Genomic DNA, 26470 nt, shown 5'->3' with positions numbered 1-26470 from the left:
CATCCATCATTATCTGTAACCGCTTATCCAGTTAAGGGTCATGGTGCGTCCAGAGCCTACCTGGAATCATTGGGTGCAAGGCGGCAATACACCCTGGAGGGGGTGCCAGTCCATCACAGGGCAACACATACACTCACACCTACAGACACTTTTGAGTCGCCACTCCACCTACCAACGAGTGTTTTTGGACTGTGGGAAGAAACCGGAGCACCTGGAGGAAACCCACGTGGACACAGGGAGAACACACCACACTCCTCACAGACAGTCACCCGGAGGAATCTCACGCAGACACAGGGAGAACACACCACACTCCTCACAGACAGTCACCCGGAGGAATCTCACGCAGTCACAGGAAGAACACACCACACTCCTCACAGACAGTCACCCGGAGGAATCTCACGCAGACACAGGGAGAACACACCACACTCCTCACAGACAGTCACCCAGAGGAAACCCACGCGGACACAGGGAGAACACTATGGAATCAGACTTGTGCCAAAAAGAATCGCAAGTTTTTATCTCAAAAGTAAAACCTATAACTTGCAAACGAAATATCTAGCTCTGACCTTTGTGCTCCATGACTTTTGTGCGTGAGCTCTGAGTTCTGCGCGTGCTCTCTGAGTTTTGTGCACCTGACCCCTGAGTTTTGCGAGCAGTTTTGGCACAACGCTCTCACATGGGCTGGACTTCTCAGGGGGGCCTTCCCATTGGCTAATGAGTTTTTCAGTGACAACTCAGTGCCCTGAACGTTGTTCACGTCTCTGAGTGCAGCACACGTGTGTATTCGGCTTTGGGACTCTTATATTGAGTATATATCTGATATTTAATTAATTTCCTCATTCATAATATTTAAACAGATAGTTATGTTTGCTTGAACTGTTACTGTTAGAACATTTTGACTGTTTATCAATATTAGTATAAATAATTATGGTTATTATTAATAATTCATTATTGTTAATGATGATTAATGATTTATTAATCATTCACATTTCCTTTCAAAATCCACAAATGACAGTGGAATTTGCTGAAGTTTGATACAACTTTATTAAATTTGTATTCATTAAAGGAGCAGGAACAATCTGTCTGTGATGTTTCTCTTTTCTCTGAGAACTCCTGTAACAAAATATGGCATTTGATAAAAACAGATTAACTGTGATCTTCAAAATAAAATTTAGGCATTTAAACCATCTAACAGCGATTATGGAAAAGCGAAGACCCACTACGTTAGTACACGATAGGATCCTGAACAGAGGGTCAAGCACTCATGAATAGTAATTTACAAATAAACAAATAAAGAGAAATAAAAAATAACTCTTTAATGTTGAAATCATTCCTGTCTGTCCTGCTGAGCTGCAACGAATGCCTTGGGCACTGAGTTGTCACTCAAAAACCTATTAGCAAATGTAAAGGCAGCCCTGAGAAGTCCCGCCCACGCAAGAGCTTTGTGCCAAAACTGCTTGCAAAACTCAGGGATCAGGCAGACAACACTCAGAGAGCTCGCGCACAGAACTCGTGCAGTTGGTGCATAAAACTCACAGCACGCACAGAAAACTCAGAGCACGCGCAGAACTCAGAGCTCACGCACAAAAGTCATGGAGCACAAAGGTCAGAGCTGGATATTTTGTTTGCAAGTTATACGTTTTACGTTTCAGATAACATTTTTTGTGCGATTCTTTTTGGCACAAATCTGATTCCATACAACACACTACACTCCTCACAGACAGTCACCCGGAGGAAACCCACACGGACACGGGGAGAACACACCACACTCCTCACAGACAGTCACCCGGAGGAAGCCCACGCAGACACAGGGAGAACACACCACACTCCTCACAGACAGTCACCCGGAGGAAGCCCACGCAGACACAGGGAGAACACACCACAATCCTCACAGACAGTCACCCGGAGGAATCCCACACAGACACAGGGAGAACACACCACACTCCTCACAGACAGTCACCCGGAGGAATCCCACACAGACACAGGGAGAACACACCACACTCCTCACAGACAGTCACCCGGAGGAATCCCATGTGGACACGGGTAGAACACACACTACACTCCTCACAGACAGTCACCCGGAGCAGGACTCGAACCCACAACCTCCAGGACCTTGGAGCTGTGTGACTGCGACACCTACCTGCTGCACCACCGTGCCTCCCGAAATTAACATTCAGTTAACATTAACTTCTAATCGACAAAATCTTGTCTATATCGATAATATCCGAGGCCGACCTAGCGACTAGAACAGCTAGTACTAAAGAAAAACACAGCGTCTGTGGTTTGGATGTGTAGTGTTTTGACTTTAATTAAACAACACTTAATAAAAAGTAGTCAATTGTAAACGCTGAGAAAAAACAGGGAGTTTCAGGGAGTAAAGCAAAATCACACACCAAATATAAACAGTGCTCAAAAAACAAGAAAGGGACAAGCTCCCAGCAACATTAGAAACAACTGCATATTTACAGCACAAGCCTTGTCACTGAACTATGCCAAAAATAAAATAATCGTTGATTAATCGTGATTGAGGTAAAATGTACAATTAATTGTGATATTGATTTGTGCTCATATCGCCCAGCACTTGTCTAATGCATTGTGCAAAAGTCTATGTTGCAACTAGAGGCTGATACTGCAGCAATGGTTAAATTTTAAATCCTCTAGATTAACCTCTAAATAATATCCCTGGTGCTGTGTGACAGTGACACTACCTGTTGCGCCACCGTGCCACTTTTGGTCAATTCATATTCCTTATTAAGTTTCTAAAAGGAAATAATATAACTCTTCTACATGGAACACAGGTATGCACATTTGAATGCACATTTAATGTTTTACCAATATCTATATTTCATATGTCACTTTTAAAGTTGGAACATTCAAATACGTTGCATTCCTCCTGGCAGAACTACTGTAATTCACTCAAGTTTTTTGGCGTCCTTGGTGTGATGTGCTATGGGCATGCCAGATGTATTCACCCTGTTGTACTTAAGCAATTTTCTCAACTGTGTTCATTATACTGCTAAAACAACCATTTACAAAGTTTCAGCTTTTTGGCTCATACTTTAAGGTGCTTCAGTATTTCTAAATAATCCTTATTCGTGACGCTTTCTGAGGTGCACCTCTCCATTTCACTGCACAAAAGCCCCACAACATAATGCTTCCACCCCTTTGCTTCACCCTTTTTCCTTCTTATATAACTTTGATCGTTATGGACAAAGTAAAAAAAAAAAAAATCCATCTGAAAAAAATCACTACTCTACAAGGTTAGGTCTTTGTGCTGGTGATGCAATATTTATTCTAGGTTTTTAATGTCTCTCTGTAGGGGCTTTTTCCTGAATGACAGGAGTGTGGTGTGTTCTACCCGTGTCTGCGTGGGTTTTGTCCGGGTGACTGTCTGTGAGGAGTGTGGTGTGTTCTCCCTGTGTCTGCGTGGGTTTCCTCCGGGTGACTGTCTGTGAGGAGTGTGGTGTGTTCTCCCTGTGTCTGCGTGGGTTTCCTCTGGGTGCTCTGGTTTCCTCCCACAGTCCCAAAACACACGTTGGTAGGTGGATTGGCAATTCAAAAGTGCCCATAAGTGTGAGTATGTGAGTGAATGTGTGAGTGTGTGTTGCCTTAGGAAGGACTGGTGCCCGCTCCAGGGTGTTTTAGGTGGTGATGGGTGGTGACCATGGTAGCCATTTTGAAGTCAGCCAAGTTTGATACCTTTTGTGAATGTACAGAGTCAGTCTGATGAGTTAAGCCATACTTACTCATTTTGTATTGGACTTTTCACTTTCATCTACAAAAAGAATCACTGGTGTGAAGGAAAAATAGGAGGAGACTTAACACACACATGACTTCATCCATAAGTTATCAGATGTACACTGTGTGCTGAAGTCAGAGTGGGATTGCGCTCATAAAATTGGCACCGGATAAAGTCATGTTTATTATTCTGACAGACAGTGCGTGCATGTTAAAATAGTCACGACCTCTCATTAAATCAGTGATAATATTACTACCACCACCTTGTTTCTCCATTTACTCCTTGACCATAAAATTACACTTTGTACATCTACTATTACAGAATATGATCCACTCGTTGCTTTGCACTTTTTAGCCCCTTTTCACCCTGTTCTTCAGCGCTCAGGACCAGCACAGAGCAGGTATGATGTGTTGGTGGATCATTCTCAGCGCTGCAGTGACACTGATGTGATGGTGGTGTGTTACTGTGTGTTGTGTGGGTACGAGTGGATCAGACAGAGCAGTGCTGCTGGAGTTTTTAAACACTCTGTTAGACACTCCTACCTTGTTGGTCCACGGCACAGAATGGTTCCAAATGATGGTGAATGGTAACTGTTCCCGTCCTTTTTGGTGGAAAGGTGCTATGAGAGGTTAAAAATCCAGCAGCTGTGTCTTCAGTGTCACTGCAAGGACTGAGAATAATCCACCAGCCAAAATTTTCACTGCTCAAATAATACCTTCTCTGTGGTAGTCATGTGTGGGTCCTGACCAGTGAAGAACAGTGGGTGAAGCAACAGATAGACTAAAGCCTGTAATTGTAGACTTACTTGTAGACTTACACATATACAGTGAGTCTACAATGACTGTGCTGTGAAGAGTTTTGCAAATCATGGAAAACCCACCAAAAGCGAGAAGTCAATTCCACTTGAGAGACAGCTCTGCTAAGACTGTGCCAAAGAGACATTTTGATTCCGCTCTGTTATTCCGGATTGAGACTTTTGGGTGAAAATATATAATAAATATATGAAACATAATATTCATAAGACAGTGATTAGAGCTTGGTTGATGTTAAGGTTTGTATGAAATATATTTATTTGGAAGCTTTTTAAATGTGTGTACATTTATTTTTAGATTTCTATATAAACATTTCTGAACATAAGGATTATTAAAATAAGACAACAAATCCACAACCGTATATATACACAATGAGAAAAATAAGAATTGCAGGAAAACTAAATGGCATTAATGAATGATATCAATAAGTATTACAGCAATCAGAAAAGTGAGGGGACTTTAAATTGATCATTAGATGTAAAGAGCATAAAATACATGATTAGATATATGTTGGTTTTGTATTGGCATGCACATATTGTTGTAACAGACTGTGTTTAGGTCATTCTAAGTTCAAATTCATTCATTCATTCATTCATTCATTGTCTGTAACCACTTAATCCAGTTCAGTGTTGCACTGGGTCGGGAGCCTACACATAACCACTGGATGCAAGGCAGGAACCCACCCTAGACGGGAACGGTCCACCACAGGGCACCAGACACTTATACGTCCCAAAAGAATTATTTTAAGGATTAATTGATGAGGACTGGGTGTCATCAGTCACAGGAACACTCCGCGAGTGGGATTTGCGATGTCTGATGGAGTACTGAGACACCAGCAGGGCCAGCTGCTCCTCAGCAAAGGCACTTTCAAAAACTGCCACCAAGGAGTGTTTCAGCTTTTTCTTGAACTCTTCACACATAAAAACGTACAGAAAAGGATTCAGGCAACTGTTTAAATAAGCTAGGCTGGTGACAGCTGGTCCCACGTGGTTTAAAACTTTTTTGAACTCATTTAGATTGATTTCTTTGTTATTGTTTCTTGTTTCATAAGTCCACAAATCAATAAATAAATAAATGTGATATGGAAGCCAGCAGAAAAAAAAGGCCAAGATCACAACCATTATTACTTTGAAGGGTTTCATTGTTTTCTGATGGAGACGCCTGACACGTATACCAATGGACAAATAGGAACCTGTGATGATCATGAAGGGAATGAGAAAACCTACCATAAAACGAAATATTATAAGATGTTTGTAAGTAGCAGAGTCGTAGTCTTGGAGGCAAATAGTTGTATTCTTACTTTCATTAAATCGTGCTTTGCGGTAGACGCAGAAAGGCACGCTGCAGCTACCTGATATTAACCATATAAAGAAACAGCAAACCCTAGCCTTAAAAAGTGTTCTTTGGTTTTGGACCCACACAATCACCCAAGTGGACAGACAGCGGTCCAGGCTGATGGCAGTGAGTAGGAAAATGCTAGCAAACATGTTGAGCACAAAGACAAAGCTGTAAAACTTGCACATGAAGTCTCCAAATATCCAGTTATAATTTTGGGACGTCCATATAATGCCAAGGATGAGGAAAAACGTGAAGAGGAAATCAGCCACGGCCAAGTTGAGGAAGCAGATGGTGTTGACTGTCTTCTTCATTTTGAAACCTGTTATGTAAATGACCAGTCCATTGCCAATCACCCCGAGTGCACATATCACAGAGTGGAAAAACATAGTGAAGTTCCCTAGGTGTTTAATTGAACTGTCACTGCTGTTTGCTGTGCTCATGTTGGAGGAATCTGTAAATTATAGAAAGACAGACAAAATTATATGACAGAGAAAAATTAAGATGGCACCACTACATTTTCTGTTGTTAGTTCAGCCATATGTCACATTCCAGTTCGTGAACTAAATTTGGAACCGTTCGGTGGTGACCAGAGGTCCTCTTTTCTCTGGAGTACTTTTTTGGGACCTAAAAAATAAGTGTTCAAATGTTCAAGGAGTCAGAGGGTTGAGAGCTGAATTGGGACACACTTGCGCTGCTTCAGTGCTGTAGGTCCACCATCCACCACGGTGTGCCGCTCTGTGTTTTACTGGAGCCTCGAACAGAAACGTGTTGAATGTTGTTGAAGTAGTATCATAGTCTCTTTTTTATATTTGGAGAATGTTTCTTTGACACAACCCTCTGTTTTCTACTATATATTTAACAAACAGAAAGTCCCTATAACGATATGAATATACGGACACACTGTTACTAATTACATTAATAAATTACATCTGCACCGCTTTTTGTTTAACTTTACACGAAACGGGCAAAGTCTCTGGATTATTTAAGAACACCAGAGCGAGGTGTTACTCAAAATAAACGAGGCTGTGAATTAATTACAGCACCATTTTATCAGTCAGACCCTTATCTAAGTCTAAATATATATATCTAGTTCCTAGTGATGCATTGTTCCTTTATCAGGTGTTAATTACTTGATTGATAAAATGTTAAGGTGCTTGGTTTTAGAAATGTTAAAAATCTTGTTGTTTTCTGGTAAACGGGTTGCTTTAATATAATCTCAACATGGTGCTTCAAGTTTGTAGCTTTACACAGAAATAACAGAAAATAACAGACTTTCCATGATCACACACACAATGTCAGCAACTGACAAGATAAACTATTTTTATAATTTATTATTTGCTATTATTGTAAACAAAGACATTGATATGAATCACCAAAGCTTCTGCAGACCTTCCAATGATGAATGTTTTTTGAAATGCCAGAAAAACCTCTGTGAGAATGGCTATATGGCTAATGGCTAATGGTCCAGCTAAACTAGGCTTGCCGAGTTTCTCTTTGCTCTTGTAAATATACAGGGAATATCCTTCAGTAAACACTTTTTTATGTATTGTCAGGTATTTGTGTAAATCTGGAACCTATTACAAAAACATATAGAAGATACTAGGAGTATAACTATTATAACTATTTTATAATGGTTCTAGGAACATGGGTATAGGCATTTGGGTATAAACATTATTTTTAGTTCATATTAATTACTTTATTGTTGCAATTTCTTGAAAAACTAAACAATTATGGGTAACATAAGTATGCTGATGAAACTTTAGCTCACAGTGACTGTGGATTTCTAGACTTTAGTCCTCCAACCTAAAGCCCTGAGTGATTTTTACCTATTTCCAGACGTGAAGAAAGATCTCCATGGAAAGCAATTTTCTGATAGTAAGGGTAACTTATCATTGTTTAAGAAAAAATAAATACTTTTTTTTTTTCAGAGAACTGAAATGCTTATTCCTAGATCTAACATAATTATAGACATTAAGGGAGATTATGTAGAAAAATAAAAATATAATACAGATAATATTTGTTTTACTTCATGCCTACTGATAGCTTCTTGAATTACCTCGTAATTATAAAATATAAAGATTAATTTTTAAGTTTTATCATATATTACAATGTTGCTCAAAATGTAATTTTACCTGACATTCCAAAAAATAAGTGTGACAAAAATAATAAAAGCCATTGCGTGTGTGTTGCTAAATATACAGTAAAATTAATGTCACACTTACGAGACACACCCATACTTACTCATTTTGTAGCAGTTCTGCCAAAGTTTACCTACAACAAAGAAGTTTTTACAAAATCAAACACTACATTTTTCCAGATTCCAGTCATGCCAGTCAAAATATTATTTTATTGAGTGGATCAGTGAGATTTGTCACATATTCCCCACATGTCAGACGATATCTCACTTGTATAATAATGTCTCATAAAATCTTCAAAACTTCTGTGAAATGCAGTTTTTCTGTTTTATTTATTTTACTCTTATGAAGACCACAACTACACCATCATAACATTACTACCCCCTCTGTTTACACACACTGTCCCTTCTTAGCTCTACTGACCATTCAGGAACTATGAAGTAGGTTCAAATGGAGAGTCCATAATTAAGAAATTAAATTTGAAAAAGGAGAGGACTGTAATTAATATTGAAAGTTTAAATGTTGAAAGATAAAAAAAAACAGGTTTACTTGTTTATTTGTGCCATGCTTCTTCTCAGTTAGGCTCAGTTCCAAAACCTTCTTGCCTTTGAGTTCCACGGTCTCGACTTCACTGTGAAAAGCTGATCGTTTCTGAACTGAGGCTGTTGTTGACAGTAGGGCAGGACCTAGGCAGCCACTGGCTGCTGGAGATGAGCCCCGCCCATGGAGTACATTTTATACGCCCTGCTACTTCGGAAGAAGCCCACCAATTTTTTGTACTTTGTAGTAAGTAAAGTCCATCTGTTGCTCTGCCTAATTTTGTTCTCCACTTTCATCCTGTTCTTCAATGGTCAGGACCCCCACAGAGCAGTTGTGATGTGGTGGTGGATCATTCTCAGCACTGCTGTGACACTGACGTGGTGGTGGTGTGTTTGTGTAGGTTGTGCTGGTACAGACACGAGTATGCAGAGCAACAAAAGAGCTCCTGGATGGTCTGTGGAGTTTATGGACATTGAGTGTAGAATCAAGGAGGTGGAAATAATGTTATGGCTGATCATTGTTTAAGAGTTCATGTCCTGAGAAGAGTAAAAAGAAATAAATCCAAAAACTTACCAACTCTATTTTCTGTGATGTTTCTCCTTCTGAATATTGTGGCTTGCGCTGTAATCAATGTAATATCAGTTGCATTTTCTCATTCTTGTCTTTCTCTTTAATCGCTTTTCTCTCTTCATGTGAACTGCTCTTTCCTTTTTATCCATCTAAGTAAGAGAGGAGGAGACTTTTTGATAAAACTGCATTTTCATCATTAACACTCTCTTCTGGCTTTAGTCATCATTTATCTGATGTACTGTTTGTCCTGAAGTCAGAGAGTGGTTACACTCGTATACAGTAGGCTAATGGCTAAACTAATCAAGTTCATTCTGAATTTAAGTAGCTCTGTGGTCGTTGTAAAGTCATAACAGAATCCCAGATGGCTCTAGATGCATTTAAATAATTAAGTGAATTAATGGAACATTAGTCTCAGTGGTCTCTTCTCTGGCCTTTCACTGTGATGCAACAGAAACACCCAGTTCTGATCTTCCTATAAAGTATATGTGACTAGTACTACACGAGGAAACAATGTAAACCTAAACATTTTGGGTTTTTTCCATTCTGAGCTGGACCTACTCTGGTGCCTTAGACTGTTGACTTGATCACAGACTGATGACCTGACATTCTCCTTCAACACTGTCTGGTAAAAGCAGAATTCATGATTTCATTAGTTAGAGTATTTCAGCTAGGGTCTAAAGCATCAAAGAATATATTTTTATTTGGGGTCCGAGTCCCGAACTAGATACTGTCTGATCCAGACATGGACCTGTACCTGATAGCTGTTTTTATTAAACAGTAAATAATTCAGTAAGTCATCTGCAACCAATGAAGTCAGTAGGGACTTTATTTGCATACGCACTGTTTTTTTTTTTCAAAATCATTGTTGTATTTGTAAATTTTACTTGAAATACTAAATTTTTGTTAAATTTTGTTGCTAGAACTACAAGGCTACTTCAATATGCAGGATATGCATTATGTTCCAGACCTTGGCTTGAGAAGATTTTCTCTAACTGGACCTTAATGAATTTTAATTAATTACTCCTGCCATACACCATCACACTATCACTACCATATTTAAGTGTTGTTATGATGATCGTGTTGTGGAAAGCTGTTTTAACTTTGTCAGATGTAGTGGGAGCTCTGTCTCACTTTTATGGATTAATCCACTGATTCTCTACACCTTTTTAGAAGAACAATTGTATCTTGTAACATCAGAAATAGCTTTAACATCTGCTTTTATTCTTAGTAGTAGTTTGTTGACTGATCACTTGTGATGAAATTACAAGGGCCGTGTCTTTGTTTTGAAACTCCTGTAGTGACATGAGGGATGCAAAACTGGAAATTAAATCTCCTGAGTGCAACAACATTCATTCTCAAGTAATCTTTCATCATGTTCTAGTATTGGTTGAATACCTGCACTTTATTCTTATGGTAATAGAACCCAAACGCACATTTACAATTCAGGATTGCCACTGATCATGTATGAAGGATGACATCAGTGGAAACAGAGTCAAGTCAATAGGTAGTCAAAAGTCAAGTCAATAGGTATTCTGTGAGAAAAAGCAGTGTTTTCAAACCATAGCTGTATATGGAACAGTAGAACTCTGGGATTGTCTGACACCGTGATGAAATTCTCAAATCCTTTTAGAAATATTCCAACAGCCTTTTCATTTGGTGTTAATGCATCAAAGGGAAACAGTTTGTGTATAATGCGGTTGGAATTAATTGCATGATCAGATTGATATATTTGAATACCCATTATATAACCATTATATCTTTCTTTGCATATTTGCAATGTATTATTATTATATTTATTATTTTAATTAATTATTTATTTTAAAATAAACTATTTCAAAAGAATTTATAGCATTAATATTTTAAACAACCCCTTTTTAGAAAGAAGGAAAATAAAATGCATAATCATTCTACAGCGTCATACCTTGTTCTAAACCACAATGAGAAGTCTGTTTAATCTTAGAGTGTAACTGCACCTTAAGAATTGTTTTTCTTTAAGAGTTTAATTGTATTGTTTGTAATATTAATATATTGCAGTCTCAGTTTTGTTAAAATCATTAGATATCATACTCAGTTTTGCAACAGGACGTAAATTGTGTACATTTATCTTTTTTCACCAAATCATTTCATTAATACCCCAATATACAAATGTGAGTCAAATGTATGTCACTTTCATAAAAATAATGTTTATGTGTAGCTGTTTAATATATGATAAATTTAGACCAAAATAAAGCTAAATAAAAAAACGTCAAAACACCAGGACTATAAGAAGACACATAAGAAGGCACAATTTTTGTTTTTAAGATTAAGGTTTTTGAAAAATAAATGTTAATATGAGTTGCCCTGGGCTTCACCTGACCATCACAGAAAATTCAGTCACTCAAGGAATCACAAAGCAGCACACACACACACACATACACACACACACACACACACAAAGAGGGCAAGAGAATACACTAATGTGATTAGTTACCATTAGATCATCTATAGTATTTTTCATGATAAAATATTCTATTAAATGTGTGTACTAAATATAAATAGTGTATACTGCTTTAGTAAAAATAAATGCAGTGTATGTTGTTTGAGTAAATATTAAAGTGCTTTACATTATTAAAAGAAAACTCATTATCAAGAGAAAAATCTCTCTCACTCTACACAGGAAACATTAATATTTCAGAAATTCTAGCAAAACCACACAGTTAATGGAGTGCACCAATGTTCATTCCATGTTCCTTCAGGGAATTGCCTTCTAATTACAGAGCACTGAGAAGTAGAAATAAGTGCCCAATTTCTACATAAAATACAACCCAGCACATTTTCTGTTTTTACAAACATGTTTCTCTTATTAGGGGAAAATAACAGGCACATTGTATATTTCACATATTTTATTCTAATAAACAAATTTACATTAATGAATTACATGCAATAAAATGTTCACTAAATAACTGAACAAATATTTTGACCAGGGTTATTGTTGGTTCAGATTTTTCAGACAGAATCATAATTTCAATCCTTTGAAGAGTTGGTCCTATCCAATGTAGCTGAAACATTCTCTACTCAGAGTTAAGAGAGCTGACAGAATTAGGAGAATTGCGATAACTGAGGAAAACCAGGTGCTCCTCTGCAAAAGCACGCTCCAGCACCATCAGACTGTTTCAACTTGGTCTTGAACTCCTCACACATGAACACATACAGGATGGGGTTTATATATGCGTCCTGCAATGCCCAATGTTTATCTGTCACCAAGACTGCATAATTTACAGAAACTGTAGATGTGGAAGGGAAGCCATCATATGAAGGAAGCAAAAGTAACAGCCAGGATGAATCGAAAGGGCTTACGTTTTTGTTTAAGTTTTACGAAGTTTTACAAAATATGTACATAATAAGAAATGTGGTTTTCTTTTTTCATTGAAAGCTCTGTGAAATTAAGACAGCTATGAAATTAAGGCGATATGGAGACAAGAGTATCCAAATACACTTTTGGTGATTCTCATATTTCTGAACGAGGCATGGGGTTCAGGAAAAATTGAGGACACTTTAAATGAAGTATGGCATCATTTACATGTGTGTTGTTTATGACAGAGCTAGAGGGTTAACCATGATCCCATCCTGATTATCTGTTTATCAGTGGCTCTGGCACTTTCCTGATTAAAACAAACAATAGCCCTGTGAACAGCGTGATGAAATCGCCATGACCACAGCCCCAGAAAACAAACAACATAACATTTTCCTGTTTTCTCTTCTTGTATATTTTCAATTCAGAAATAAGATAATGGGTCTTTTCCCATCATCCATTTGGATAACAATTCATGACAGGATAAAGGAAAGGAAATACACTTACCCATTGTGTTTTTATTCCCTCAATGCTCTATTCGTCCACATATATCTGAATTCATCCACAGATATCTGAATGCTTGTTTTGCTGCCAGAAACTGGAGCTGGGAGTGTTTTGGCAGCATGAGAAAGTGAAAGGATCCTGAATGAGGGACAAAAAAGGAGTGGAGGGAACACAGCAGGGAACTTTCCTTTTATAGTCCTTCATTTTGCAGCATGTTCAGATTAAGCAGGTATGTTTACACTGAAATATTTAGCCTTAAACTCCGCCCACATACTATGTACTGGCTTTCCTGCAGTGTCAGTCTTATACTCAAAGATCTATTACTCCTTTTTAAATAGTATCTTCAAATTTAATATTAAACTGATTTGACCAAACTTGATGTTAAAAATCCATATGAAATACTTGAATTGAATGAAGATGAATTTTCATCTCAATACATTCATTCGTGTGTCTTTGGACTGTGGGAGGAAACCGGAGCACCCAGAGGAAACCCACATGGACACGGGGAGAACACACCACACTCCTCACAGAAAGTCACCTGAAGCAGTGCTCGAACCCACAACCTCCAAGTCCCTGTAAATGTGTGATTGTGACACTACCTGCAGCACCACCATGCCACCCATTCTCAAAACATATCAGACCGTAACATAGCAACAAATTACTAAACAATTGTTGCTGGTGTGAGGAAAAAACACAAAAACAAAACAACAACAGCAACATCCCAAAAAAAAAAAAAAAAAAAAAACATCTGAGATTACTCCAAAAAATAATAGCATAGTAAGAGAAACTAATTCCTCCAGAAGAAGAAAACATGGATCACTAGAGAACGAAATCACAGGCAAGTCATTCATTTTAATTTTCTTACACAGAGTGAAAAATGAGAATTACATTTCCCCAGCCTCGGAAACAGATGTGACAGTGTTTTAGTTTCATTCCATGCACTGCGAACAATAAATGAACAAAAGTGATCATGAAGCATTGACTTCATGATCACATGACTTGTAAGATCAGACATACACAGTAAATTCACCAGTGTTAAATCAACATTATTAGTGTTAAAATATTAACTTTTCAACAATCTCTGTGTTCATTTAGCACTAATAGTTTTGATTTGACACCGGTGAATGTTCTGTGTAGCTGTAAAAGTGCTTTCATTCTAAGTGGAGCCAGTTTGTTGACTGATCACTTGTGATAAGTAAGTAAGTAATGTGATGAAAGTACAGGAACAATGTGTTTGTTTTCTGAAACTGCAGTGACAGATATTGTGGAATGAGGCATGAGAGATGCATAATTGGAAGCTGAAACTCCTGCAACAATGCTGACTCAGGATTTTGCAATGTATGCAGAGTATTGTTGTCTCCCACAAATGCTCAGTGACTATACTGGCTGTTGATTGTGTATGAAAAGTTCAACAGTAGAAGCAGAGTAAGTTAATGGGCTTAAAGGCTGGGTTAAATGTTAAAAAAAAAGTATTTTTGAAGCTAACTTTATATGGAACACTACTCTCTGAAGTTGTTCTGCTTCCTGCTGTTGTTGTGATTAATACCATCAAAACGCAGTAAAGATGCTATTTATAGGCTGCCCCTATGTTCCAAAACATTCTTTTAACATTTTGAGGTTGAATAAATTACTATGTAGACATTGCACATTTTTTGCACATTCAAACACAACCAGAATCACAGGGAATGCTGATAAGAGTTGTTCAAACAAGGACAACAGTTCCTCCCTTCCATTGCTGGTGCTATTTCTCATGGTTGCTCTGTGCTCTACTGTATTTAATGAGTTTGTCTGGAAGAAACTGATTTTGCTTGCCTTGGCTATTCTGCTATTTCTGCTCTTATCATGTATTAACTGTTCATAGATTGCTTCTACAGATTTCCACAGGGTTTTCTACTACGACATAAATCTTTTAATAAACATAAGTACCTAAGTGCAAGTATGCTACAGTCTCTCCCCATTATTGTTAAACATTGGAGTGGAAACTTGGTCTTTTAGGGCAGAATTGATGTTTTATGCCTTATTGAGACTTGGATCAGACGCACTAAATATTTCACATTAAATTACACCACACCTGTAGATTATAAATATGTACACAGCCAAAGATTATCAGGCAAAGAAGGAGGTGTAGATTTTATCTTAGACATTAATCAGAAAAAGAGATACTTCTTTTAAAATTCATTCTGTTTACATAACCAATCCTCCTACAAACAAGAGGTTAGCTACGCTGTTCAATATTTACTGGCCACCAGGTTCCTATTCAGAATTTTTACAAGAATTTAGAGTCTTTATTGCAAACTTAGCAGTGGGAAGTGATAAAGTAATAAATGTGGGAGGTTTAAATATCCACTTTGAGAATGAAGATGATCGAATACAAATGGCATATTCATCAATCCTAGACTCAAAATGTAATAGGGCCTACATATTATTGTAATCAAACTTAATTGAGTTTTGACCGGGGGTCAGCATAGATAACCTTACTATTCATCCTCAAACTACAGTAATCTCAGAACATTATCAAACTTTTTTTATACATTTTCAACTCCTTGAAAATGTATATAAATTCGATAGCATTGCATGAAACACTCAGTAAGACCAAATACAGCATTAAATTTGACTGAAAACCTTCCAGATTTATTAACTTTAGTTAACTGTCCATTGAATACAGTTGAACTGGCCAGACATACTGTTTAGACAATACCCTAAGATCAACTCTAGACCTGTAAAGAGTAAAAAAATTTGACAAAAAGGCTTGCCCCAAGATACAATGACCAAATGTGCACCTTAGCACAAAGAGTACGAAAATTAGAGAGGAAATGGAGACTGAAGTCTTCCATTAAGCTTTGAGGGACTTCTTATTCCGTATAGAAGGGCACTTAGCAAAGCACACTTTGAGAACCACAAAAACAATGCTAGAATATTATTAAGCATGATCTCAAAGCTTTCTTTGAATCAGGCATATACTGAATAACAGATACCAGATATCTACAAGAGTAATTATTTTTGGACTTTTTTAATAATAAAATAAACAACATTAGACAAAAAATTCAGCCAGTAGCACTGACTGAAACCTGAAACCAATCCAGTAATAGCAATGAGCTGAAAGGCCATTACAAAAGCAGCCTGGCACATGCTGAGTATTGAGTGTTTAAATGAACATACCTGTGAGAGGTTGGACATTTCTGTATTGTCACATCATATTCTGTTTGATCTCATGAAATATTCTAATAATTTTAGATCCCGGATTTCTGATTTTCATGAGCTTTAATATATACTGTTTTAATACATATAAAATATGCAACAGTTTAACTTTTTTAATTCAATTACAAACAAAAGAGTTTTGGGTCTTTGCTGTAAACTGAGGAAACTCTGTGTTAATTGCTCTATTTTTACAGGCACATTATTTACAGTGCAATTTATTACTGTTTTATTAATCCAGAATAACTAAAACATTTGTTAAAAAAATCTACATTACTGACCCTAACCACAATTTCAATTAAAAAAAATAATAAAAAGGAGGAAAGAAATATAAAAAGCATAATCACTGTATATTTAACTAGAAAATTTGGCAGTGTACTGAACTCTTGAAATTGCAGAAAATCCCAGACCTATAGAATTATTTGTGTTTCATGTCATGCTTAAAAAAAATGTTTTTTTCTGAAACTCCTGCAGTGACAGATACTGTAGAATGAGGCACGAGGGATGCATAAAAGGAAGCTGAAACTCCTGAACCTGCAACAATACTGACTCAGGGTTTTGAAATGTTTGCAGAGAATTTCTGTCTCCCACAAATGCTCAGTGACTATACTGGCTGCTGATTGTGTATGAAAAGTTTCTTCAGTAGAAACAAAGTAAGTTAATGGGCTTAAGTAAGTATTTTTGAAGCTAAATGTATATGGAACACTGTACTCTCTGAAGTTGTTCTGCTTCCTGCTGCTCTTGTGTTTAATCCATCAACATGTGACCATCAAAATGTGTTTCATGTCATGGTTAACAAAAAATAATTATGTGATTATACCACAGTTAGTTCCAACTTCGCAGTGTGATTGGCTGAGAGATGTGCGATAATGACACTCTGAAGAAGGTGGTCTGGTAGTACTCTGTAAAATACACAGAACCTACCAATGACACCAGCACTTACAAGACAGTCCTTGGGTGCCTAGATGTTTCAACAAACGGGGAACCATTTCAGTTTCTGTTTGCACATCTGTTATTCATTTTGGACAATAAAGAATTATGGTGGACCTGTTATCTGCTTTTTGATTTCTAAGACAAATATAGAGAATCACAAGGAAATAAAATACAGGAAAATGCCATGTGTGTCATACTAAAGCCATACTAAAAAACTACATTTTTGGCATAAACAGAGTGAACTTGCCATTATTTATATATGTACAATATAGCAATATGATCTGAACCTGCCATAAACAGTGATTAAACAATGACATTTTACTGACTCAACATGTTTATCCCTGTTTATGGTGCTCTGAAAGAGAGCAGCTTTGAATAATGCTTTTAATTAAAGCTTTTAATGGTGTCCATTAAAACTGATGCAAACTTGGACTGGCTCACTGGAGAGAACCAAGGCTTACAAACCATGAACAGAACCAGTTCAAAATCCAGAGTTTGTTGAAAAGGGCAAAAAGAAATCTGTGAAGGAATGGAACTATTTTAAGTTGCAGATTGCTGATAAACAATTTATTTCTGTCTTACTTTAAAACCTAATAACAAGTGATTGAACTGTAGTATAATTGCAATAATAATTTGATATTTGTGCTATAACATGAGATATTGTTACTGATGTATTGATCTTCATGCCTCATTGATCTTCTCGTGTTGTAGCACTCCCTCTCATATTTTATTGCTTTAATGTAATGTGGTATCCATATGCCTGTATGTTGTGTCTTCACATGACAACAGAATTGGGGCACAAAGTTTTTCATTAAAAGCTTAAATGTATTCTTTTGTAATAACAAAATATAGCAGTTGTTTCTATTAGAAATAAAATTCCAGTCTGTCAAAAAAAAAATCATATTATACAAAGTTTTGCAGCATGTTCAGGTTTAGCTCTGTATTAGGCCCTTATAGTTTCTGCATGAAGAAGTATGATGACACAATACAGTATGCAAATGAGGGAAGGCCGTGTTCCTGTGAACGAGGAGAGTGTCTGATTACGCTCAACTCGTGCTGTTCTTAAAAGGAGGATAGAGTCCATTTGTGCATTTCCTTGCTGAATGAAACCCTGCAGAATACATCTCCTCGCTGCATTTCTCTGCTGCTTTGGAAATGAAGCAAACATTGCAACAGAGCTCTGCTCTCATCCACAGCATTATTTAAAATACAATGAAAAAAGAAAAAAAAATGACACAAACAAAAGCGTGAGTCACATTTATAAGTTGTCTGTGTATGTGACTGGTTTATACAGCACTGTGCAGAAGTCTTAGGCACCTAAGACAATGACATATAGTTAAACTAATGCCTTCTCAGTGAGCGTGGTGTTTGTATAAAGTTATATATAATCACAGTAAATAGAAATATAAGATAATTTTTTTCTATAAAGTAGTAGGTGAGAGTGAGTTTGAAGAATGTTTTGTTCAGATTCTCCTTGATTTGTATGAATTTGTTAAATCAACAGCACATGTTATTTAAAATCATTATTTATTAACCACTAAAGCAAGGTATTGGATGATAACCTCAAATAATATGCACTCCATGAGGAGAGATTTGGAAAAAGTTCACAGAATATCACACTGGAATAATGTTATATGGTTTTATTCTAATGTGGGTGTTATTTGTTGTTTGTTTGTTTGTTTTTTAGTAAGTAAACACTTACTGCTCAGATGAATAGCTTTTTAAATCTCATAATAGCTGGTGCCTAAAACTTTGCACAGTACTGTATATTAAAAAAAACAAAAACAGAAAAACGAGTTCAATATAAATTTGTAATCCATGTGTCCTTAGTATATTTCTTCAGGCTACAGACCACAGAGAGTTTCATTTACTGTGCATAACTTTGTTCACATTTTGTCATACATTGTCATATTTTGTTAATTTTCAGAATAGAAACACACCATCGACAGAGAATACACCTCTAAACAATTACTAATAAAAATTAATATCAGTTATACTGCATTTTACACTGCAATACATTTTTCACTAATAAAATTAACAAAACAGGAACCAATCTTCTGAACAGGGTAAAGGAAACTTTTGCAAATAGCTGCACTCGTGTTTCAGATTTTTAAGATAGAATGACCTTTTAGCCTTCTGAAGAGGTGGTCCTATCCTTTGAGCTGACAAGTGAGGTAGCTGTGTCTTTCCTTTTCATCTGGATGTGGGACTCTGAGTGGCGAGAACTTACAGAATAGCGATAACTGAGGAAGGTCATGTGCTCCTCGGCAAAAGCACTCTCCAGCACCATCAGCAAAGATTGCTTCAACTTGGTCTTGAACTCCTCACACATGAACACATACAGGATGGGGTTCAGACAGCTGTTTAAATATGCGAGGCTCACTGTGATGCGTCCAGCAATGGCCCGTGCTTTACCATCACCAAGACCCCATAATTGACAGAAATTGTAGATGTGGAAGGGAAGCCAGCATATGAAGAAAGCAAAAATGACAGTCAGGATGACTCGAAAGGGCCTAATCGTTTTGTGTTTTTGGAGGCGTTGAGCCCTAATAGCTATTGCTATGTATGAAGAAACAATGATGATGAAAGGAACAAAGAAACCTATCACAAACCTGAAGACAGACAGATTCTTAAGGACTTCTGTGGTAGCATTAGTGCGACAGTGTGTCATATTTGTGGGTGATGTCATCACTGTACGATAGGTGGCAAAGGGGATGCTGCAGACTATGGCCCCCATCCATATCAGGAAACATGCTATCCTTGCTTTGAGTGGAGTACGCTTGTTCTGGGCCCATACGATCACCCATGTGGACAGGCAGCGGTCCAGGCTAATGGCTGTCAGCAAGAAGATGCTAGCAAACATGTTTAGCACGGAGATCAAGGTATTAAACCTGCACATGTTGAGACCAAAGGGCCAGTTGTGGTTACCTGAGACAGATACGATGCTCATTACTAAAAAGAATGTGAAGAGGAAGTCTGCCACAGCTAGATTGAGAAACCAAATGGAGTTTACTGTTGTCTTCATCTTGTAGCCTGTCACATAAATGACAAGGGCGTTGCCGATTGTGCCAAGCACGAACACTGTAATGTATGAGATCAGAGTCAAGATCTCAATAGTGGCCAGGCCTCCTTTGTTAATGATGGTGGTTGTTCCGTTAGTTTGGTTAAATGCTGCAAGAATAAACAAAACGTATCAATATTATTAATTTAAATATATATATAATCTTATATTTTGTATAAGAAATACACAAATAGAGGTAGATATATGTATTTTTAGCTTAGAACAATTACCTTTTTTATTTACCAATTACATTACTGAAACTACTCTCAGAATGATGAGCAATTTTAGCTCAGTGTTAAAACAAAATATGTAGCCGATCAGAAATGTAGTTCATTAATAACTGGCATGTCTACGTTTCTACAAGGAATGCATGAATATGTGCTAATTCCAGTGTTATGTTATTCAATATGAGTTCATCTGTAATAGTGCTCAAAGGTTTGGGGATTAATTATATATGGTAAATAAAAATATAAACAGTTATAAAATATATCATGTTCAGTTTAATCAATTAGGTAAGCACGTTTTTTTCTTGTGTTAAATGTGGCTATACATGCAGTATCAATTATTGATTTACATACCGAATGCTAGAGGAAACCTTGAAAGAAAACCAACATACCCATTATTTTCTGCCCCAGGTTCTGTGTAAGTCCACAACAAATGTTTGCATTCTTCTTTTGCTACCAGAAGCTAGAGTTGGGAGTGGTGTTCTAGCAGCACGAGAGAGTGACAGAAGCCTGAGTGTGAGATAAAAGGGTGGAGTGAATAAAGCAGAGAGGAGGGACTTCTGTCATAGCTGTGCATTTGCAAGAATATGTTCAGCACGTTTTCTGTTGTTAACATGTGTCCTCTGAATTCTTTTGCAGCATTGGCAGATTACACTGAAACATTTGTTAGCAATGTGTTGGAATATATTCATGAGCAGGCTTTTAAATCCTGCCCTGTCAGTCTTAAACTCAAACATGGTCTTATCCTATTTAACTTCAAATTAACTGGTGGTCACTGCTAAACTGGTTTCTGTCAAAATAAGTGTTGCTAATTCGTAGCATGAATTAGTTTGAATTACTCATATTTTCAGCATATTTACAGAAATTGTGCTGATGTTTTATCAGTCGTGCTTCACAAACTCCAATTCCTTGATAAGATTACTGAATGCGAGTGGCAATTCAATTTCTACAAGCTGGTCGTGTACATTAAAGTAGCTGCAAGTTGAGTCTGCAAGTTTTGGATGGGTATATTACAGGCATATCTTTGTAAGCAGAGCTGACTGTAAAAAATTTCTGCTGTGTCTTGAACGAGAAAAAAAAGAGAAAATAAAAAACACCTTTAGCTGATACTGGGCAGATTTCAGAGTGTTAAACTGGATTAGCATCAATGATGCTACATCAGGGTGAGACAATCTTAAACAACTGTCCAACATTCAAATCACAAATTTACAGCATTACAGTACAGTGCCTTAAAAATAGTCCAAGTAATTCTGAGCTGTTGATGTTTGGTGGCTCCACATTTTTGAGAAAGACCTTTAAGGGAAATCTGTGCACTCTCTGGTCATCCTGCATAATCCCTGGGGCAGTTTTTTTTTACTAGAACAAGAATAATTACTGTCTGTTGAAAGAGGAGGGACTGATAAACATGATAGGTCATTAAAAATATATATATATGGTGTTCTTGCCAATTGCTCATACAGCATTGTGTTGTAAACACATTACTTTCACATTTGTCATGCAGATTCCACAGGATTTTCTGAGTTATATTGTATCTATTCCTACTTTTCCGAATAACTCAAGTCACTGCAGAGAATGCAGATTTACCTCTTCATAGCCCAGTGCTGAGATTGGTTATTACCTCTCTATATTTCCAAACCATATAGTGTATACACAAAATTAGTCTTTGGATCGATATCAAAACACACACTGTGAGTGGACTGTCTCTTAAAATTTTATTGGAAATATGTTTTTATAAGTTTCCAGTGTCTGAATCAGCGGTAAATAGTGGCAATACGACCTCATCTTTTGCCATATGTTGGAGTACAGTAAGCCATTGCAGGTTTGGAGATGTTAGTGGACAGTAGCTGGGTCCCTTCTGATCACTCATAATGATGCTGCCAATCTAGTTGTTGGCAATGGTCTGATCAATCCAGTTGCGCAGGTAGGAGACACGAGCATAGACAGCTGGGGTACGGACGTTGCAGTTGCTGGTACCCCAGGACACGATGCCCACCTGCGTCCAAACATTACCACTCTGACAAACCAGTGGGCCACCAGAGTCACCCTGGAGGTAAAAGAGCAGAGAAACAAATCAAGACCCATACAAAGGATGGAAGATGCATGGCTTAAATGCATAAATAACAGGTCTGAGGTTCTAGTGATCTCTAGTTGTATATGTGTTAACATGACATTACATGAGTAATGAGTTACATGCAAAGGTTTCAGTGTGTCTTTTCCTATTTTGTTGATATTTGTCACAATTCCAGTAATTTAGATTCATACAGAAGTTACCAGTGACGATAAGTGTTCCTGTCATATGTATGAACAGACAAGCTCACCTGGCAGGAGGAGACACCAGAGGCTCCAGCACAGATCATAGCATCTGTGATTCTGTTCTGACCCCAGTATTGTCTGCATTGAGCTTGGCTCAGAATGGGCAGGGCAGTCTGCTGCAGAATACGAGGGGTCGCTGACAATACACCAGGCAGAGGAAAAGAGAGAAGATCAGACCACAAAGCATTTTTAGATGAGTGGTGTATTTCAGTTCACGTAAACAAAACTGCTTCCTTCAGCTCTGTACAAAAAAGTGTCATTGTCACATCTGTGAAAATACTTCTGAGAAATATGGCCAGAGTCTATATAATGGATATTTACATGTCAAGTTAAAACTTTATTTATTCCTTTTCTGTGGAGATTATACTTTCTTTGTCCACAACTAAACATAATTCACTGTAAAGTAGTTAACTTCTATTATTCATTCATTCATTCTTTCATTATCTGTAACCGCTTATCCAGTTCAGGGTTGCGGTGGGTCCAGAGCCTACCTGGAATCATTGGGCGCAAGGCAGGAATAAACCCTGGAGGGGGCGCCAGTCCTTCACAGGGCAACACAGACACACACACACACATTCATTCACACATTCACACCTACGGACACTTTTGAGTGACCAATCCACCTACCAACATGTGTGTTTGGACTGTGGGAGGACACCGGAGAACCCGGGGGACACAGGGAGAACACACCAACTCCTCACAGACAGCCACCCGGAGCGGGAATCGAACCCACAACCTGCAGGCCCCTGGAGCTGTGCGACACTACCTGCTGCGCCACCGTGCTGCCCTTAAATTCTATTAGTAGTCTATTATTTTTGGGACAATTAGTGTAGTGGAGGTTTTATAGGACACATTTATAGTTTACCAGCATTTGCAGGAGTCTTTGTCTACATCAAAGGGCTTCATCAACAACTATACCTGCTCAAATCTATGACAAAACCTCTTTGATTTAGAGTTAGCCCTGAAGTACCCTAGTTCACACAAGGACTTCTAAGCCTAAAAGGAGTGTGCCCCCTTTACATTGTATTGCTGGGTACTAAAATATTCTAAACAGCATCGATGAGGAATGTGAGCACTTACTGGTGGATCCAGTCTTGCCCCAGCCGGTGGTGACGCAGCGAGTGCCTGCAGGAACATTGGTGCTGGAAGAGGCCACACACACAGGGGATACGCGGTTGGTCATCTGAGCGGGAGTAGACAGCCTCAGCAGAGTGATATCATTGTTAAAATTCTGGCTGTTGTAGTAAGGATGAGTGATGGCCTGGCAATAAAAATAATTTAAAAAAGCACATTATTTAGGGAGCTTTTACTGCTTTAACATTCAGGGAAATATTAACATAAAAGTAGCCTCTCCTGAAGTTATTGAACATTTGATATTTTATGTTTTCTTGTTTCCACCTTCAGCCAATAAAGTGCATTACACTACACCACAATGTGATGAATGCTATTAGACCATGAGTGCCTATTTTTTTGAGCACATCTGTACATTGAGTATATGAGCAATAAAAGTCCAGTTGTCTATTTAGACTAATATTAAAGTGTTCTGGTCTGTTTTTTTCAGATTTTTTAAATTAACAATGTTCTAACCACTCTAAAAGTGACAGTTTAAAGTGTGTAAAAAAGATGGAGTACAACAGAACATCTAATGCTTATTATTGTTATTGCTATATAATGCAATAATAAATACCACATGTTTATAAATGAATGTGCTTTTGAAGATACCACCATTATGTATTATTAATTATAGATATTCCCACAGACAACAATCATCAGATAATGACAAACGCATCATACCCTGGCAATGTTTATAATTTGAAGAGGCTCAGCGCTGGAGCCGCGATCATGTTCCCCAAGAATAACACGGTGACGGCCAGGCCTTCAGAACAGAAGAGAAATAATGATGAAGTAAAACACGCAGTAATTCACCACTCAGTTCATGATTAAAGTAGAGTCAGAGTAGCTCACATAACACGGCAATGGGCAGCAGTAAGGACCCAGTACTGGTTCAGCAGAGATCCACCACAGAAATGGAATCCAGTTGTGTCCTGGTATTTACAAGAAATAACAACGTTGTCAAAGCTAATTATACTTATATTTGTTTCATAATATTATATTTAAAATGAAACTGTACACAATATGCAAATATTGGTATGTCTGTGCACACATCATGTACAAGTTAAAATATGTCTTTTTTTATTATAGAACTATGTGTTTATAAACTCCCCAAAAATGCATACAATGAAACTGATCACCATGCTCAATGCTAAGTGTTGACTACAGCGGTATCAAGCCAGCCAACACTGTGGTGTGGAGCATTGTATCCGTGTTCTCTGAAGTAATAGATTAAGATTTAGTACCTTTGAAATAAGTCTAGGTCTCTGTGATCCAAATCGAATCACTCAGTGCTGAACATGGGTAAATGTTATCAAGTCCTCATAGAACTGGTCAAACTTCTAGACTAAGGCCTCACATTAAAGCTGTTACTGCAGCAATTCCCCTTAATTTTATAAATATTTTAAGATTCCACAAATGTTTGGCCATACAAATCCTATAAGGTATCAAACTTGGACTAAAACCTAGATGGCTATTGTTTGTGTTAAATGAGATTAACCTGGAAGTCAGGAAAGCTAATAAAACAAAGAAAAACCTTACCTGGAGAGACACTTGCCAGGGCCAGGAGCCAGACACTGCATTCTCTCCATTCACAATCTTGTTGAAGCCACTAATCTGTGGCTTAATAGCAGGCACTCCACAGCCTGTGAGAAAAACATTGAGAAACATTGATTGTCAGAGAAACAGAAAAAGTTAGTGGTTTTGTGTCATTGCATAAATGGCGCAGTTAAATATGTCGTACCTGACCGCAGATAGTGATTGTCTCATGCATACTTACCCAGTGTGGACGCCACCAGAGCAAGACAGCTAATGATCCAGAGCATTGCGTCAACAAGCACCTTTGTCTGATGTCCAGAGGACCAGGCTCTGCTTTATAGTCCAGCAAGAGGCTGATATAGCTGGGAATAAAACGGGTGCCCCATAACACCTGGAAATATCCCACAACTCTGGAACATTCATATCTATCATGCATAACATGGAAAACTACAGGACATGTAAGTCAACATGAGTCCAGGTAAATTTCTATATCCAAATATCCACATGGCCTTGGAGGATTTTTTTCTACAGTTGTGTAATACAGGCATGTGCTTTTTGGCATGTGAATGTTACATGTAATTTATAAAACATTAACAGCCATGGTCTGTACAGAATGAGGGCAACATATTACTGATCATTTAAACCACCATATATGTCTCTACTCCATGTCTTATTGATTTAATATAACAATGACATATATATGTTCTTCAACATTTGGAATTAGACAAAATAGAAATGTTCTGCATTTACCTATAGTTTTTGCAAAAACAATTATGGCATTTGGATACAAAGTATATGATTCAGCAGTTACTATATAGTGATATGACAGATATTTACAAAAGTATTTCTCTTTTATTAAAAAACAAAAAAATAAAATTACTAATTTCTCTTACTATGTGCACAGTGACAATCATCCCATAACTCATAATTTACACAGGCTCAATGAGAACAGTCATAACAGAACCCTACGTATACAGGAGGTGGGTATTTATAACCCCCTCAGTCATTTTGGGTTTTGAGAAGGAAACTCCTATGAATGCATCCTTTCTCTTACCAAAAAAGTATTTCTGTTATTACCTCTATCAACTTTGCTTGAACATGGGAGATGTCCTTAGCCATTTGTGAA

The 26470-nt window shown here is 37.5% G+C and overlaps 3 protein-coding genes across 5 annotated transcripts; all 3 read right to left on the bottom strand.

The window, feature by feature from the left end:
• Nucleotides 1–4884: 4884 nt before the first annotated feature.
• Nucleotides 4885–13024, bottom strand: LOC136664177 (chemerin-like receptor 1). Of its 2 annotated transcripts, XM_066641269.1 has the most exons (5): nucleotides 12973–13024; nucleotides 9138–9283; nucleotides 8574–9018; nucleotides 8131–8160; nucleotides 4885–6340 (listed from the first exon to the last, which is right to left on the bottom strand). In XM_066641269.1, exons 4-5 carry the CDS (start codon nucleotides 8132–8134, stop codon nucleotides 5295–5297), a joined length of 1050 nt encoding a protein of 349 aa, XP_066497366.1. In that variant the 5' UTR covers nucleotides 8135–8160; nucleotides 8574–9018; nucleotides 9138–9283; nucleotides 12973–13024; the 3' UTR covers nucleotides 4885–5294. The 2 variants fall into 2 exon arrangements, with proteins under 2 accessions (XP_066497366.1, XP_066497375.1); XM_066641278.1 differs by lacking the exon at nucleotides 8574–9018.
• A 4731-nt stretch (nucleotides 13025–17755) lies between these two features.
• LOC136710811 (C3a anaphylatoxin chemotactic receptor-like) lies at nucleotides 17756–20996 on the bottom strand. Its single transcript, XM_066686646.1, has 2 exons — nucleotides 20775–20996; nucleotides 17756–20268 (listed from the first exon to the last, which is right to left on the bottom strand). The coding sequence occupies exons 1-2, from the start codon at nucleotides 20776–20778 to the stop codon at nucleotides 19226–19228; spliced, it is 1047 nt and encodes a 348-aa protein (XP_066542743.1). The 5' UTR covers nucleotides 20779–20996; the 3' UTR covers nucleotides 17756–19225.
• A 1093-nt stretch (nucleotides 20997–22089) lies between these two features.
• On the bottom strand, nucleotides 22090–26090 carry LOC136702519 (chymotrypsin-like protease CTRL-1). 2 transcript variants are annotated; one of them, XM_066677630.1, is made up of 7 exons: nucleotides 25586–26090; nucleotides 25348–25451; nucleotides 24661–24740; nucleotides 24490–24571; nucleotides 23770–23956; nucleotides 22701–22831; nucleotides 22090–22426 (listed from the first exon to the last, which is right to left on the bottom strand). In XM_066677630.1, exons 1-7 carry the CDS (start codon nucleotides 25629–25631, stop codon nucleotides 22265–22267), a joined length of 792 nt encoding a protein of 263 aa, XP_066533727.1. In that variant the 5' UTR covers nucleotides 25632–26090; the 3' UTR covers nucleotides 22090–22264. The 2 variants fall into 2 exon arrangements, with proteins under 2 accessions (XP_066533727.1, XP_066533718.1); XM_066677621.1 differs by having other exon boundaries at nucleotides 23776–23956.
• Between the last annotated feature and the right edge of the window lie 380 nt (nucleotides 26091–26470).

Source organism: Hoplias malabaricus, chromosome 1 (genome assembly GCF_029633855.1).
Source record: "Hoplias malabaricus isolate fHopMal1 chromosome 1, fHopMal1.hap1, whole genome shotgun sequence".
NCBI lineage: Eukaryota > Metazoa > Chordata > Actinopteri > Characiformes > Erythrinidae > Hoplias > Hoplias malabaricus.
This window is presented reverse-complemented; position numbering and strand designations above follow the sequence as displayed.